The sequence below is a fragment of the Coregonus lavaretus genome (assembly GCF_964263955.1).
Source record: "Coregonus lavaretus genome assembly, chromosome: 12".
NCBI lineage: Eukaryota > Metazoa > Chordata > Actinopteri > Salmoniformes > Salmonidae > Coregonus > Coregonus lavaretus.
The window spans coordinates 40,144,778-40,162,373 of NC_139999.1; the positions used below are offsets into that span (position 1 = coordinate 40,144,778).

Sequence of the window (17,596 nt, forward strand, 5' to 3'; positions counted from 1 at the left end):
GGGAAAATTCAAGGGAAAATGTGAAACTACATGGCACCTGGATAAAAATTATCTATTGGAATGCGTATATACAGTGGGGCAAAAAAGTATTTAGTCAGCCACCAATTGTGCAAGTTCTCCCACTTAAAAAGATGAGAGAGGCCTGTAATTTTCATCATAGGTACAAGTCAACTATGACAGACAAATTGAGAAAAAAAAATCCAGAAAATCACATTGTAGGATTTTTTATGAATTTATTTGCAAATTATGGTGGAAAATAAGTATTTGGTCACCTACAAACAAGCAAGATTTCTGGCTCTCACAGACCTGTAACTTCTTTTTTAAGAGGCTCCTCTGTCCTCCACTCGTTACATGTATTAATGGCACCTGTTTGAACTTGTTATCTGTATAAAAGACACCTGTCCACAACCTCAAACAGTCACACTCTAAACTCCACTATGGCCAAGACCAAAGAGCTGTCAAAGGACACCAGAAACAAAATTGTAGACCTGCACCAGGCTGGGAAGACTGAATCTGCAATAGGTAAGCAGCTTGGTTTGAAGAAATCAACTGTGGGAGCAATTATTAGGAAATGGAAGACATACAAGACCACTGATAATCTCCCTCGATCTGGGGCTCCACGCAAGATCTCACCCCGTGGGGTCAAAATGATCACAAGAACGGTGAGCAAAAATCCCAGAACCACACGGGGGGACCTAGTGAATGACCTGCAGAGAGCTGGGACCAAAGTAACAAAGCCTACCATCAGTAACACACTACGTCGCCAGGGACTCAAATCCTGCAGTGTCAGACGTGTCCCCCTGCTTAAGCCAGTACATGTCCAGGCCCGTCTGAAGTTTGCTAGAGTGCATTTGGATGATCCAGAAGAGGATTGGGAGAATGTCATATGGTCAGATGAAACCAAAATATAACTTTTTGGTAAAAACTCAACTCGTCGTGTTTGGAGGACAAAGAATGCTGAGTTGCATCCAAAGAACACCATACCTACTGTGAAGCATGGGGGTGGAAACATCATGCTTTGGGGCTGTTTTTCTGCAAAGGGACCAGGACGACTGATCCGTGTAAAGGAAAGAATGAATGGGGCCATGTATCGTGAGATTTTGAGTGAAAACCTCCTTCCATCAGCAAGGGCATTGAAGATGAAACGTGGCTGGGTCTTTCAGCATGACAATGATCCCAAACACACCGCCCGGGCAACGAAGGAGTGGCTTCGTAAGAAGCATTTCAAGGTCCTGGAGTGGCCTAGCCAGTCTCCAGATCTAAACCCCATAGAAAATCTTTGGAGGCAGTTGAAAGTCCGTGTTGCCCAGCGACAGCCCCAAAACATCACTGCTCTAGAGGAGATCTGCATGGAGGAATGGGCCAAAATACCAGCAACAGTGTGTGAAAACCTTGTGAAGACTTACAGAAAACGTTTGACCTGTGTCATTGCCAACAAAGGGTATATAACAAAGTATTGAGAAACTGTTGTTATTGACCAAATACTTATTTTCCACCATAATTTACAAATAAATTCATTAAAAATCCTACAATGTGATTTTCTGGATTTCTTTTTCTCATTTTGTCTGTCATAGTTGACGTGTACCTATGATGCAAATTACAGGCCTCTCTCATCTTTTTAAGTGGGAGAACTTGCACAATTGGTGGCTGACTAAATACTTTTTTTCCCCACTGTACCCCCCAAAGGAAAATCTATCATGCAGCAGGGTGAAGTACTGAAGTGATAGTTACCCCTGAAGTATGCATCAGACACTGGCACTACCGCTGATCGCTCCTTATGAGGATCAGTCGTTGGCTGTGGCAGATTTCTTCTGGATCTGCCAAGGGCAACTCAGGGTAACATTACCAAAAGGATGGAAAGGGCTCTGTGCCAGAGTACAGCTAATACAGCAAGTTGTAATAGCTGACTGGGAGGCCCTAAAGGTTGATGTGCAGGATACCCAATTAAAAAGATCAAAGAGAACATATCAAACCAATCCCAATGTACAGCTAGATTCTATAGGCCAACCTAACGAATTGAAAGCTAGAAGTGAAATTACATCAGGATTTGAATCAATATTTGTTTGGATAACTCCCAATAAAAATTTTGAATGGATCAATTACATTTATTACAATCAGCAAAGGTTCATAAATTATACTGACTCAGCATTGACAGCTCTGGGAGAACAAGTACAGGCAACAAGTAAGATGACCTGGCAGAATAGGCAGGCTTTAGAGTGGCTCCTAGTAGAGACAGGTGGAGTCTGTGTTGTGTTTGGGAGCGAGTGCTGCACCTTTATTCCCAACAATACTGCCCCAGGTGGAGCATTCACTGAGGCAATGATCAAGCTTAAAGGACTAAGACAAGAAGTCAAGAACAATGCTGGGAATGATTCACATGCCTGGGACTGGCTGTTTGGATAAAGAGGGGGTTCCTATATGTTATGAAAAGATGAAGCTGTATAAAAAGAGAGCTCCGAGTCTGGGACTGGCATTTGCTCCGCGGACCAGCTCGGCTCGTTACTTTGTAATAAAGTCTATTCTGAACTCACAAGCTCCAGTGTCTGAGAGATATCTTTGAGAAGTATTTTCACAACAAAACACACTACATTCAGAGTCCACTTTTCTCATTTTCGCAGCACTCATTTTTCACGTCAAAAGTGGCTATGATGATTGAGCACATTCTGAAGCTGACTGTGGGCCCAAATACAGAGCGCGTTGCCAGGCTACAGCGCCATCTATTGGAGGTTGTTTTTATATTAGATCTGGACATAGCACTCTTTCAGCCACTATGCATGTTTTACATGTTGTGTTAAATTGCCTAGATCATAAAAATCATTGTGCTGCCTTATTTATAGACTTTTCCAAATGGGCCTGGATCAGGAGTCTTGCAAATGCTTTAAGAACTGTCTGACAGCCAGGACACAATGTGTGCTTACTGATGATGTCAAGTCTAGTTTCCTCGATATTATGAAAGGTGTACCACAGGGATCGGTTTTGGGACCTGTTCTCTTTACTATTTATATAAATAATATTGGTCTATCTATTAAATCCTGCAATATTAATCTGTATGCAGACAATATCTATATGTATGCCATTGCACCAACTGTTGACCAAGCTATGTTAGAGCTCCAATTTGATTTTGTTACATTACAGAAAGCCCTTGTTGATTTAAAACTTCTACTTAATATGGGCAAAACTAAATATATGTTGTTCTCTAATTCAGTATCAGGATAAATAGATAGATACTAATGGTAATGGAAATCGACAATCAATGAACAGCAGCGTAGTGGTAGTAGGGGAGGGAATGGCCGGCAGGGATGTAGCTCAGTTGGTAGAGCATGGCGTTTGCAACGCCAGGGTTGTGGGTTCGATTCCCACAGGGGGTATGAAAAAATAAAAAATAATGTATGCACTAACTGTAAGTCGCTCTGGATAAGAGCGTCTGCTAAATGACTAAAATGTAAATGTAAATGTAGTACTGTTAATCTAATCAATAATAATTTTAGCAGCAGTGTACGTGTGATGGGGTGCAGTACACTCTTAGAAAAAAGGTGCTATCTAGAACCTAAAAGGGTTCTTCGGCTGTCCCCATAGGAGAACCCTTCGAAGAACCCTTTTTGGTTCCAGGTAGAACCCTTTTGAGTTCCATGTAGAATCCTTTACACAGAGGGTTCTACATGGAACCCAAAAGAGTTCTACCTGTAAACAAAAAGGGTTATTCTACTTGGAACCAAAAAAGTGTTCTCCTATGGGAACAGCCGAAGAACCCTTTTGGAACCCTTTTTTCTAAGGGTGTAGTTGTTAGCCATTTAATAGTCTTATGGCCAGGGGATAGAAGCTGTTTATGATTCTGTTGTTCTGAACATTGATGCACCTGTATCGCCTGCTGGACGGGAGCATGGAGAACAGACCATGTCTCGGGTGGCTGGAGTCTTTGGCAATTTTTCAGGTCTTTCTCAGACACTGCCTGTAAGTCCTGGATGGCTGGGAGCTCACCCCCAGTGATAACCTGGGCCATACGCACCACTCTCTGTAGGGCCTTCTGGTCGAGGGAGGTGCAGTTGTGATACCAGACGGTGATACAACGAGTCAGGATGTTCTCAATGGTGCAGCTGTAAAGTTCCTAAGGATCTGAGGGGCCATGCCAAATCGTTTCAGCCTCCTGAGGGAGAAGAGGCACTGCCGTGTCTTCTTCACAACTGTGCTGGTGTGAGAGGACAGTGATGTGGACACAGAGGAACTTGAAGCTCATGACCCTCTCCACTGCGGCCCTGTCGATGTGGATGGGGGTGTGCACCTGCCCCTGTTTCCTGTAATCCACAATCAGCTCCTTGGTCTTGCTGACGTTGAGGGATAGGTTGTTATCCTGGCATCACACTGCCAGGTCTCTGACCTCCTCCCTGTAGACTGTCTCATTGCCGTTGGTGATCAGGCCTACCACCGTCACACCTTCAGCAAACTTGATGATGATTGAGTTGGAGTCGTGCATGGCCACACAGTTGTGGGTGAACCAGAAGTACAGGAGGGGGCTAAGCACACACCCCTGGGGGGCCGCCGTGTTGAGGGTCAGCGTGGCGAAGGTGTTTTTGCCTACTCTTACCACCTCGTTACCACATTACCCCTCATATACAAGTAGGAGTCACGGTTCAGGCATTGGACTGTGGCTTCACATTTTATTTCAATATACCTCTTTATTTAGGTTGATAGCATCACGTTGAAAGAATGACGTTGATTCAAACAAACCATTTTACTATCAACATTGAAATAAGGTCAAATAAAATATGTCTAATCAAATCTCAAATTCAGCATACACTGAACAAAAAAATTAAAACGCAACATGTAATGTTGGTCCCATGTTCCATGAGCTGAAAATAAATACATGTTTACATCCCTGTCAGTGAGTATTTCTCCTTTGCCAATATATCCATCCACCTGACATGTGTGGCATATCAAGAAACTGAATTAAACAGCATGATCATTACACAGGTGCTGGAGACAATAAAAGGCCACTCTAAAATGTGCCGTTTTGTTAAACAACACAATACCACAGATGTCTCAAGTTTTGGGGGAGTGTACAATTGGCATGCTGACTGCAAGAATGTCCACCAGAGCTTTTGCCAGATAATTTCATGTTAATTTTTCTACCATAAGCCGCTTCCATCGTCATTTTACAGAATTTGGCAGTACGTCCAACCGGCCTCACATCCGCATACCACGTGTAACCACGCCAACCCAGGACCTCCACATCCAGCTTCTTCCCCTGTGGGATCGTCTGAGACCAGCCACACGGACAGCTGATGAAACTGTGGTTTTGCACAACCAATACATTTCTGCACAAACTGTCGGAAACCGTCTCAGGGAAGCTCATCTGCGTGCTCGTTGTCCTCACCAGGGTCTTTACCTGACTGCAGTTAGGCATCAAAACCGACTTCAGTGGGCAAATACTCACCTTCGATGGCCACTGGCACACTGGAGAAGTGTGCTCTTCATGGATGAAATCCGGTTTCAACTGTACCAGGCAATGGCGTCGTGTGGGTGAGTGGTTTGCTGATGTCAACGTTGTGAACAGAGTGCCCCATGGTGGCAGTGGAGTTATGGTATGGGAGGCATATGCTACGGACAATGAACACAATTGCATTTTATCGATGGCAATTTGAATGCACAGAGATACCGTGATGAGATCCTGAGGCCCATTGTTGTGCCATTCATCCGCCGCCATCACCTCATTTTTCAGCATGATAATGCACGGCCCCATGTTGCAAGGATTGGTACACAATTCCTGGAAGCTGAAAATTTCCCAGTTCTTCCATGGTCTGCATACTCAACAGACATGTCACCCATTGAGCATATTTGGGATGCTCTGGATAGACGTGTATGACAGCGGGTTCCAGTTCCCTCCAATATCCAGCAACTTCGCACAGCCATTGAAGAGGAGTGGGACAACATTCCACAGGCCACAATAAACAGCCTGATCAACTCTATGCGAAGGAGATGTGTCGCGCTGCATGAGGCAAATGGTGGTCAACAAGTCAGTTCGTCAAATTTCTGCCCTGCTAGAGCTGCCCCGGTCAACTGTAAGTGCTGTTATTGTGAAGTGGAAATGTCTAGGAGCAACAATGGCTCAGCCGCGAAGTGGTAGGCCACACAAGTTCACAGAACGGGATCGCCGAGTGCTGAAGCACGTAGTGCGTAAAAATCGTCTGTCCTCGGTTGCAGCACTCACTACCAAGTTCCAAACTGCCTCTGGAAGCAACGTCAGCACAATAACTGTTTGTTGGGAGCTTCATGAAATGGGTTTCCATGGCCGAGCAGCCGCACACAAACCTAAGATCACCATGCGCAATGCCAAGCGTCGACTAGAATGGTGTAAAGCTCGCCGCCATTGGACTCTGGAGCAGTGGAAACGCGTTCTCTGGAGTGATGAATCACACTTCACCATCTGGCAGTCCAACGGACGAATCTGGGTTTGGCAGATGCCAGGAGAACGCTACCTGCCCCAATGCATAGTGACAACTGTAACAGTTGGTGGAGGAATAATGGTCTGGGGCTGTTTTTCATGGTTCGGGCTAGGGCTCTTAGTTCCAGTGAAGGGAAATCTTAACACTACAGCATACAATGACATTCTAGACGATTCTTTGCTTCCAACTTTGTGGCAACAGTTTGGGGAAGGCCCTTTCCTGTTTCAGCATGTCAATGCCCCCGTGCACAAAGCGAGGTCCATACAGAAATGGTTTGTCGAGATCGGTATGGAAGAACTTGACTGGCCTGCACAGAGCTCTGACCTCAACCCCATCGAACACCTTTGGGATGAATTGGAACGCAGACTGCGAGCCAGCCCTAATCACCCAACATCAGTGCACGACCTCACTAATGCTCTTCTGGCTGAATAGAAGCAAGTCCCTGCAGCAATGTTCCAACATCTAGTGGAAAGCCTTCCTAGAAGAGTGGAGGCTGTTATAGCAGCAAAGGGGGGACCATCTCCGTATCAATGCCCATGATTTTGGAATGCGATGTTCGACGAGCAGGTGTCCACATACTTTTGGTCATGTAGTATATCAGTGTAATTTCCTTGTAACCAACAACATATCAGTGTAATTGCATTGTAACCAACAACATATCAGTGTAATTTCAACCACCCAATCAATGTTCCCTCTAAGCGGCCGCACACCTCCTCCAGGACTGCCGCGCAGAAGAAATGCCAGACGCACGAGATTGAACTTCACAGTTCGCCCCATTAGCTTGCACTATAGATCAAAGTTTTCTCTAATGTGATCTAATCAACATAGTATCAGCCCCTTTTCAATGCAACAAACCAAACCAAATTTAACTTTGCAAGTTTGAGTCTGTGATATTTGTTGACTTTCTTTGCTAGTTTGCGAGTTATTAGCCCAGTTATAGGTAAGTATTGGTCAGCAATGGGGGAATTACTTCTTCCTACAAGAGCACAAAACATGTACATTTCAAACTGTTTTTGAAAAGCGAGTCTATTTATATTACATTTACATTTTAGTCATTTAGCAGATGCTCTTATCCAGAGCGACTTACAGTTAGTGAGTGCATACATTTTCATACATATATTAAAGGAACAATGTTGTATTTTGAGACAGGATATGCAAATATGAATATGCAAATAAGCCAATAGGCAGAGGGTAGCCTACATTGTCTAGTTCTCTGTATGGTAATAATAATTAACTTTATTTTGTAAAGTGGTTTCTTGCATCATGCAACACAATACAATGAAATGTACAGTCACCTAATTGGCCCATGATGTTACAGACCAAGTAAAAAATCATAAATTAATGTCAAGCCCTGCATAATCTAAAAAAGTTTTTAAAAGTGATGATGATGGACTGTAGGCTGCATTGAACACCACATAGGCTACTGTAGGCTATATCATAGAAATGAAAAGCTATTTCCATGTGAAAATGATATAGGATTTATTCCATTGGTTTTGTTGGTAGGCCACTCTGATAGACCTACATTATGCTCAAATAGCCACAATAGCCTATTGGCTACGGTCTAAAGCGGTAACTTAAAGCGGGTACAGCCTGTTACGGAATCAGCCGGGGCTGCCCCTCCTCCTTGCTCGGGCAGGCTTCGGCGTTCGTCGTCCCCGGAGTACTAGCTGCCACCGATCTATGTTTCGGTGTTTGTCTAGTTTGTCCTGATTGTTTGCACCTGTTTCCCATTATGTTATATTGTATTCCCTTTATAAACCCCTGTCTCTCATTGGTTATTGTGTGTGATTGTTTTCCGTTAGGTCGGCAGTGCTGGTTGTATGCGTTATTTGTTCCTCCCTGTTTGGAGGTTTGTTTTGTACTTTCTTTACTGTGTTAAGTAAAGTAAGTTCTGCCAGTAGTTCGGTGTCCTGCGCTTGACTTCGTTTCCCACATACACGTCACCTTGACACAGCCTCAGTTTTCACTGTAAACGCAAGCCGGAAGTTGCACAGAATTCTCACAATATTAAAATTTCCGCTCACAAGACCTGAAAAATACTTACGTGGAATTTTCAACGCAATTTCAACTTATACATAGTTCTGTTGATTATGTTGAAATTAGATTGATGTAAGAACCTGTTAGTCAGGTTATGTCCATGTACAGTATGTAAGTTGAAGTTTTACCATAATTTAAATGTTTACAACACTGGTTGAAATTAGATGAAAACAGTACTGGTTTATAATTTTTTTTAAATCCAATGTATTTTCCACGTTGATTCCATGTCACAATAGGTTAACAAATGACATTGAAACAACATTGATTCAACCAGTGTGTGCCCAGTGGGTACTCATGTCCCTTTAAAGACTTTCAATGAACAGTCCCTTTAAGGACTTTCAATTACTTTACATTTTTATAGTGAGAGAAAATCTGACGAGGAAGCTAGCTTTGCATATGTATGTGTTTGCCCATGATAGTGTAATTTCTCTATTCTTACCATATATCCATCCAATACTGAGTGACTGGCATATGGAGAGGAGCAGCAGAGTGGCACCACTGCACACATAATGATCAAACAGCTGGATGATGTAGAGGCCACCCTGCGAAAACAATAAAGCTTCAATATCAATGTTTACAGATTTACAGTGCATTCAGAAAGTATTCAGACCCATTGACTTTTTCCACATTTTGTTAACGTTACAGCCTTATTCTAAAATTGATTAAATAAATGTTTTTCCTCATCAATCTACACACCATAATGACAGAGTGAAAACATTTTTTTTGGTGTGTGCAAATTTATTCAAAATAAAAAACAGAAATACCTTATTTACATAGGTATTCAGACTCTTTGCTATGAGACTCGAAATTGAGCTCAGGTGCATCCTGTTTAATTTTATCATCCTTGAGACGTTTCTACAACTTGATTGGAGTCCACCTGTGGTAAATTCAATTGATTGGACATGATTTGGAAAGGCACACACCTGTCTATATAAGGTCCCACAGTTGACAGCCATGAGGTCGAAGGAATTGTCCGTAGAGCTCCGAGACAGGATTGTGTCGAGGCACAGATCTGGGAAAGGGAACCAAAAAATGTCTGCAGCATTGAAGGTCCCCAAGAACACAGTGGCCTCCATTATTCTTAAACAGAAGAAGTTTGGAACCACCAAGACTCTTCCTAGGGCTGGCCGCCCAGCCAAGCTGAGCAATTGGGGGAGAAGGGTCTTGGTCGGGGAGGTGACCAAGAACCCAATGGTCACTCTGACAGAGCTCCAGTGTTCCTCTGTGGAGATGGGAGAACCTTCCAGAAGGACAACCATCTTTGCAGCACTCCACCAATCAGACCTTTATGGTATAGTGGCCAGACGGAAGCCACTCCTCAGTAAAATGCACATGACAGCCCTCTTGGAGTTTGCCAAAAAGCACTTAAAGGACTCTCAGACCATGAGAAACAAGATTCTGTGGTCTGATGAAACCAAGATTGAACTCTTTGGCCTGAATGCCAAGCATCACGCCTGGAGGAAACCTGGCACCATCTCTACGGTGAAGCATGGTGGTGGCAGCATCAGGATCGAGGGAAAGATGAACGGAGCAAAGTACAGAGAGATCCTTGATGAAAACCTACTCCAGAGCACTCAGGATCTCAGACTGGGGCGAAGGTTCACCTTCCAACAAGACAACGGCCCTAAGCACACAGCCAAGACAATGTAGGAGTGGCTTCGGGACAAGTCTCTGAATGTCCTTGAGTGGCCCAGCCAGAGCCCGGACTTGAACCCGATCTAACATCTCTGGAGAGACCTGAAAATAGCTGTGCAGCGACGCTCCCCATCCAACCTGACAGGGCTTGAGAGGATCTGCAGAGAAGAATGGGAGAAACTCCCCAAATACAGGTGTGCCAAGCTTGTAGCGTCATACCCAAGAAGACTTGAGGCTGTAATTGCTGCCAAAGGTGCTTCAACAAAGTACTGAGTAAAGGGTCTGAATACTTATGTATATGTGATATTTCAGTTTGTAATTTTTAATACAAATTCAAATAACCTGTTTTTTCTTTGTCAATATGGGGTATTGTGTGTAGATTGATGAGGAAAAACAAAAATTGTATCCATTTTAGAGTAAGGCTGTAAAGTAACAAAATGTGGAAAAGGTCAGGGGTCTGAATACTTTCCGAATGCACTGTATGTTCTGAAATGCAGGCAATAGGAATTAAATATTTGAAATTCAACATTGTATCTTGATTGTGTGTGTAGGAAAGGGAGGGGGTGAGATGGTAGAGAAGGTAAAAATATGCAATTAAAATTGAAATTATGATGACTGAAAATATCCCAAAAAAATAGATAAGTACAAATTTAAAAAGAAGAACAAATAATTAAAGGGCAGCAGTACCATAACAATACTTTAGTCTGATGTTTGGACTGCTTGGTTCATGAATTAATATAAATAAATTCCTATCTTATGAAATCTTATCTTGTGAAATAATACATATTTAGACAATAGGACTTTGTTTCAATGTGCTATTTAAATTTTTTATATATTCTTGTACATTCCCTGATGTGATGTACAGTGCATTCGGAAAGTATTCAGACCCCTTCCCTTTTTCAACATTTTGTTACGGGTCTGAATACTTATGTAAATGTGATATCAATATATATCTTTTTTTTTTATAAATGTGCAAAAATGTTTAAAAACCTGTTTTTGCTTTGTCATTATGGGGTATTGTGTGTAGATGTAAGAGGTGGGAAAAAACAATTTAATCGATTTTAGAATAAACGTAAATGTAACGTAACAAAATGTGGAAAAAGTCAAGGGGCTGAATACTTTCCGAATGCACTGTAGATCTGTAAACATTGATTGTACTGTATATTGAAGCTTTATTTTACTTATGTACTGAACAAAAAGATAAACGCAACATTTAAAGAGTTGGTCCCATGTTTCATGAGCTGAAATAAAAGATCTCAGACATTTTCCATACGCACAAAAAGCTTATTTCTCTCAAATTTTGTTTACATCGCTGTTAGTGAGCACTTCACCTTTGCCAAGATAATCCATCCACGTGACAGGTGTGGTATATCAAGAAGTATGTCAAGAAGCTGATTAAACAGTATGATCATTACACAGGTGCACCTTGTGCTGGGGTTAATGTTATGCACAACCATAAAGGACTTGGATCAAAAAGTGCTGCCCAGATCAACCCTTTAATTGCCATTGTTTAGAAGTTATTTAACTTACCTCACTAAGGCGCTTCAATTTATGTTCCTGATATTATATGTTCAGATATCAGAGAACCACCTCTACCTGTAGTCACACAACAACAACAGCAATAACAACAACTAGTCTGACAGCTGGTGTGCAGTGGAGACCTGCGTCTGTGACCTCTCACCTCTGTGACCATGATGAGTCCGACCAGGTAGCAGCAGCAGCAGATGAGCAGCAGAATCAGCTCCCTCCTGTAGCCCTTTCTGATGACGTGTGGGTAGATGTCCGTTACTGAGGTCATTAGGCTCTCAAGGCCGACAAACTGGGGAACATGAGAGAGGACAATGTACTGTACATGGGAGAGGAAGGTAGAGGAAAGAACAGCAGGGACAGGACACCCAGGTGGAGGTGTTGGTGGAGGTGAGCTCTAACCTGGCCATCCACTCCCAATAGGATGATCATGGTGAAGAAACAGACAGCCCAGAACTGAGGGCAGGGGAGGAGGGACACTGCCTGGGGGTACACTATGAACACCAGGCCAGGACCTGCAGCAAGGCAACAAGGAAAAAGTTATAGAATATATGTACCCAAATGCAATTTGATTGAATTAATTGAACGAAACATTCAGTTATGTGTAATAGTATGTCAAAAAAGTTGAAGATTCTATGATGTGTGACAGTGGCTGTGTCCGAATACCCGTACTTGCATTCTAAATAGTAGGCATTTTGGGTATGCGAAAATATAACGTTTTATATATGTGACGTTTAAAAAGAAAGTATGCTTTAAATGCCAGGATGTCATACTCATTTAGGCTTTTCATCTAGTAGAATTTGCTGCACACTATTGTGGAAGAGAATCGTCTTTCGAGACCTACGTGTGTTTGACAACAGCTGACAATCAGCTGAGGGGACGCGCTGTACCAAAATGAACGAATGGCAGGAATCAACGCAATTGCGCATTAAATGCCGCATTCTCAGTAGTATGTTGATATTTGTTGGTTACTGCATTCGTTTTTACTAAACAGTACGTTCTAAATATTCATTTTAGTAAGTAGTAGGCAAGACATACAGTATTTCGGACACAGCCAGTGCTTTTACCAGACACAGTAGACAAAGGTGCAGACAAAATCAAGTTCAGATGAGGAAAGTGAGCAGTTACAGTTGAAGTCGGAAGTTTACATACACCTTAGCCAAATACATTTAAACTCAGTTTTTCACAATTCCTGACATTTAATCCTAGTAAAAATGTCCTGTCTTAGGTCAGTTAGGATCACCACTTATTTTTAAGAATGTGAAATGTCAGAATAATAGTCGAGAGAATGATTTATTTCAGCTTTTATTTATTTCATCACATTCCCAGTGGGTCAGAAGTTTACATACACTTAATTAGTATTTGGTAGCATTGCCTTTAAATTGTTTAACTTGAGTCAAACGTTTTGTGTAGCCTTCCACAAGCTTCCCACGATATGTTGTGTGAAATTTGGCCCATTCCTCCTGACAGAGCTGGTGTAACTGAGTCAGGTTTGTAGGCCTCCTTGCTCGCACACGCTTTTTCAGTTCTGCCCACACATTTTCTATATGATTGAGGTCAGGGCTTTGTGATGGCCACTCCAATACCTTGACTTTGTTGTCCTTAAGCCATTTTGGCACAACTTTAGAAGTATGCTTGGGGTCATTGTCCATTTGGAAGACCTATTTGCGACCAAGCATTAACTTCCTGACTGAAGTCTTGAGATGTTGCTTCAATATATACACATAATTTTCCTTCCTCATGATGCCATCTATTTTGTGAAGGGCACCAGTCCCTCCTGCAGCAAAGCACCCCCAAAGCATGAGGCTGCCACTCCCGTGCTTCAAATCAAATCAAATTTTATTGGCCACATGCGCCGAATACAACAGGTGCAGACATTACAGTGAAATGCTTACTTACAGCCCTTAACCAACAGTGCATTTATTTTAAATAAAAAAGTAAAATAAAACAACAACAAAAAAGTGTTGAGAAAAAAAGAGCAGAAGTAAAATAAAATAACAGTAGGGAGGCTATATATACAGGGGGGTACCGGTGCAGAGTCAATGTGCGGGGGCACCGGCTAGTTGAGGTAGTTGAAGTAATATGTACATGTGGGTAGAGTTAAAGTGACTATGCATAAATAATTAACAGAGTAGCAGCAGCGTAAAAAGATGGGGTGGAGGGGCAGTGCAAATAGTCCGGGTAGCCATGATTAGCTGTTCAGGAGTCTTATGGCTTGGGGGTAGAAGCTGTTGAGTCTTTTGGACCTAGACTTGGCACTCCGGTACCGCTTGCCGTGCGGTAGCAGAGAGAACAGTCTATGACTAGGGTGGCTGGAGTCTTTGACAATTTTGAGGGCCTTCCTCTGACACTGCCTGGTATAGAGGACCTGGATGGCAGGAAGCTTGGCCCCAGTGATGTACTGGGCCGTACGCACTACCCTCATGGTTGGGATGGTGTTCTTCGGCTTGCAAGCAGCCACCTTTTTCCTCCAAATATAACGATGGTCATTATTACAGTTCCATTTTTGTTTCATCAGACCAGAGGACATTTCTCCAACAAGTACGAGCTTTGTCCCCATGTGCAGTTGCAAACCGTGGTCTGGCTTTTTTATGGCGGTTTTGGAGCAGTGCTTCCTTGCTGAGCGGCCTTTCAGGTTATGTCGATATAGGACTCGTTTTACTGTGGATATAGATACTTTTGTACCTGTTTCCTCCAGCATCTTCACAAGGTCCTTTGCTGTTGTTCTGGGATTGATTTGCACTTTTCGCACCAAAGTACGTTCATCTCTAGGAGACAGAACGCGTCTCCTTCCTGAGCGCTATGACGGCTGTGTGGTCCCATGGTGTTTATACTTGCGTACTATTGTTTGTACAGATGAACGTGGTACCTTCAGGCGTTTCCCAAGGATGAACCAGACTTGTGGAGGTCTACAATTCTTGGCTGATTTCTTTTGATTTTCCCATGATGTCAAGCAAAGAGGCACTGAGTTTGAAGGCAGGCCTTGAAATATATCCACAGCCTATCAGAAGCTTCTAAAGCCATGACATCATTTTCTGGAATTTTCCAAACTGTTTAAAGGCACAGTCAACTTAGTGTATGTAAACGTCTGACCCACTGGAATTGTGATACAGTGAATTATAAGTGAATAAATCTGTCTGTAAACAATTGTTGGAAAAATTACTTGTGTCATGCACAAAGTAGATGTCCTAACCGACTTGCCAAAACTATAGTTTGTTAACAAGAAATTTGTGGAGTGGTTGAAAAGACGAGTTTTAATGACTCCAACCTAAGTGTATGTAAACTTCTGACTTCAACTGTATGTTGTCAGACAGTATTTGGGTTGATCAGGAGGATAATAGGGAGTCACACCCTTGTAGATGAATGCCCTTTAGAGCCTCACCTGACTCAGCAACGACAGAGATGTCCACACCCTGTTCTCGAGCCATATAACCCAGTATGGAGAAGATGGCAAAACCAGACACGAAGCTGGTCCCACTGTTCAACAAGCACAGGTAGAAGGAGTCTCTGCAAGGCACAAAACAGTTTTCAACAGTTTTCAACACGACATAGTCATCCTCTTTAACATGCAGTGTTGTCATTGGCAAGGGTCTAATAATATGTAAATACAGGTCATTAACATTCATGGAAATTGAGGTAGTGTTGTGACATGACATGTTGTGCCATGACTCCTGGCGAACTGTATCTGAATGAGCCAACTTTCATTATATGCTCTGAAGAGATCTTGACCTGTAGTGTTTTCCAGATTAAACCCTGATGTAGACAGGTTGCTGTCGAAACGTTATTAAGTGACTAGAATGAATGCATCAGAGCCATGAGACTGTGCAGCTTTTCTTTTCTAAGGGTTCTACTCCTCCAGCCAGCACCTCGCCTACACAGATGTGCCTTTTTACTGTCTCCAGACTGACTGAAGAAATCTTGTGGCTATGAATCCTCATGGCACTTCTTCAATGTGCCACAATGTGTCACATTTTTTATCAAACCCACAGCCTAGTTGAAGACTCACTTGTAGCAGTTGTTGTTGTATTTGTTGTAGCTTCCAAGAGAGGTCAGGTAGCCCATGCATATAGCGTAAGAATAGAATATCTGTGTTCCAGCATCCATCCAAACCTTAGTGATTAACAAACAGACAAAGAAGAGTTAAACTGAAGTCATAAACTGAACATGTCACAACGGAAATGTATACCAGTAAGATGTGATGAGACTACAGAAGGACTTTTTTGGACAAAGATCAAGCATACTCCTGGACTAAGACTCAATGGCCTTGTGGTTAGAGTGTCCTCCCTGAGATTGGAAGGTTGGGAGTTCGATCTCTGGCTGTGTCATACCAAAGACTGTAAAAATGGGACCTGATGTGTTTCTGCTTGGCACTCAGCTTTGAGGAGATAGATTGGTGGTAAGGCCCTGTGATAGACTAACATCCTGTCCAGGGGGTGTACTTGTACATCAAGCTGCCTCACGCTACAGTGACAGGAGATACAGTAGGCTGCTGTTCCTATGAGCTTTTTAGTCCAGGACTAGGCTTAATCTGTGTCTGGGAAACTGGCCCATACACTTATACTACAGATAATACCTGTGGATCAGCTAGCCGTGTCGCATTGGGATACAAGTAGTAGAAGATGCCATCTTTAGCTCCTGGAAGGGTCACTCCTCTGACAAATAGCACCACTAGCATGACATAGGGGAAGGTAGCCGTGAAGTATGCCGCCTATGAATTAGCAGTACAGGGTTAGTACAATACAAAAAAAAACCAGTACAGCCACGCATACCAGTATTACCACACTAACTATGGACCCATTATCTCACCAAGTAACTTTACAGCTACAGAAAATAACCGTCTCTCTGTTTTTTTTCTGTTTGGTTGTTTTCTTATTTTTTACCTCTGATTTTAAGATTGATTGAGATTGGAATGATGCATGATGCATGATTATGAAACTACTGTCTAACTACTATATCTTATAACCCTCACCTTCCCAGTAGACTTCACTCCTTTCCAGACACAGAAGTAACAGAGAATCCATGACAGTAGAAGACACAGAGCCAGCTCCCATCTAATACCTCCCAATGACTCAATCCCATCTGATATCCGCAGCACTCGCCGCCTGTAAGGAGAAAAGGTTGACACCGCAATACATTTGATCACCAAAATAACATGTATTGTATGTAAATGTGTTGTAGTCTATTGTAGTTTATTATATTCTTAAAATAATAAATTCAACAATGTGATACAGTTCCCTTTAAAAAAACAAGACCATGGTACCTGATTAATTTCTCATGTAAGAAGTCAAGCGTCTAATCATGAAAGATGTATTGGTGAAAAAACACAGCATTTATTATAGACTTACTGCCAAAACTCCACAACGGAAGATGATGAATTCAGGAGAGAACCAGTCCAATTGCTGCTGGCATTATTGGTGCCAAATGTCACACAAGCATCTGAAATACATTGAAGTCTAGTTGTAGCATGTTATAAACTTACATTTACATTACATTTTAGTCATTTAGCAGACGCTCTTATCCAGAGCGACTTACAGGAGCAATTAGGGTTAAGTGTCTTGCTCAAGGGCACATTAACGTCATTTAGCAGACGCTCTTAGCCAGAGCGACTCACAAATTGGTGCGTTCACCCTATAGCCAGTGGGATAACCACTTTACAATTTGGGGGGGGGGGGGGGGGGGTAGAAGGATTACTTTATCCTATCCCAGGTATTCCTTAAAGAGGTGGGGTTTTACTGTTAACCTATAAAGCGTTACATGGGCTTGCTCCTACCTATCTTTCCGAGTTGGTCCTGCCGTACATACCAATACGTACGCTACGGTCACAAGACGCAGGCCTCCTAATTGTCCCTAGAATTTCTAAGCAAACAGCGGGAGGCAGGGCTTTCTCCTATAGATCTCCATTTTTATGGAACAGTTTGCCTACCCATGTGAGAGACGCAGACTCGGTCTCAACCTTT

At 42.6% G+C, this 17,596-nt stretch overlaps 1 protein-coding gene across 2 annotated transcripts in view; it reads right to left on the reverse strand.

Moving 5' to 3' along the window:
- Positions 1-17,596, reverse strand: part of LOC311138643 (sodium- and chloride-dependent GABA transporter 2-like) — a 107,007-nt gene that overhangs the window by 30,131 nt on the left and 59,280 nt on the right. For both annotated transcript variants that reach the window (XM_084173420.1, XM_084173419.1), the window contains 8 exons: positions 16,985-17,075; positions 16,609-16,741; positions 16,213-16,347; positions 15,646-15,749; positions 15,022-15,146; positions 12,042-12,154; positions 11,794-11,931; positions 8,917-9,019 (listed from right to left, as the gene is read on the reverse strand). In XM_084173420.1, the coding sequence (XP_084029546.1) occupies positions 8,917-9,019; positions 11,794-11,931; positions 12,042-12,154; positions 15,022-15,146; positions 15,646-15,749; positions 16,213-16,347; positions 16,609-16,741; positions 16,985-17,075 (942 nt within the window). The remainder of the gene's footprint in view (positions 1-8,916; positions 9,020-11,793; positions 11,932-12,041; positions 12,155-15,021; positions 15,147-15,645; positions 15,750-16,212; positions 16,348-16,608; positions 16,742-16,984; positions 17,076-17,596) is intronic.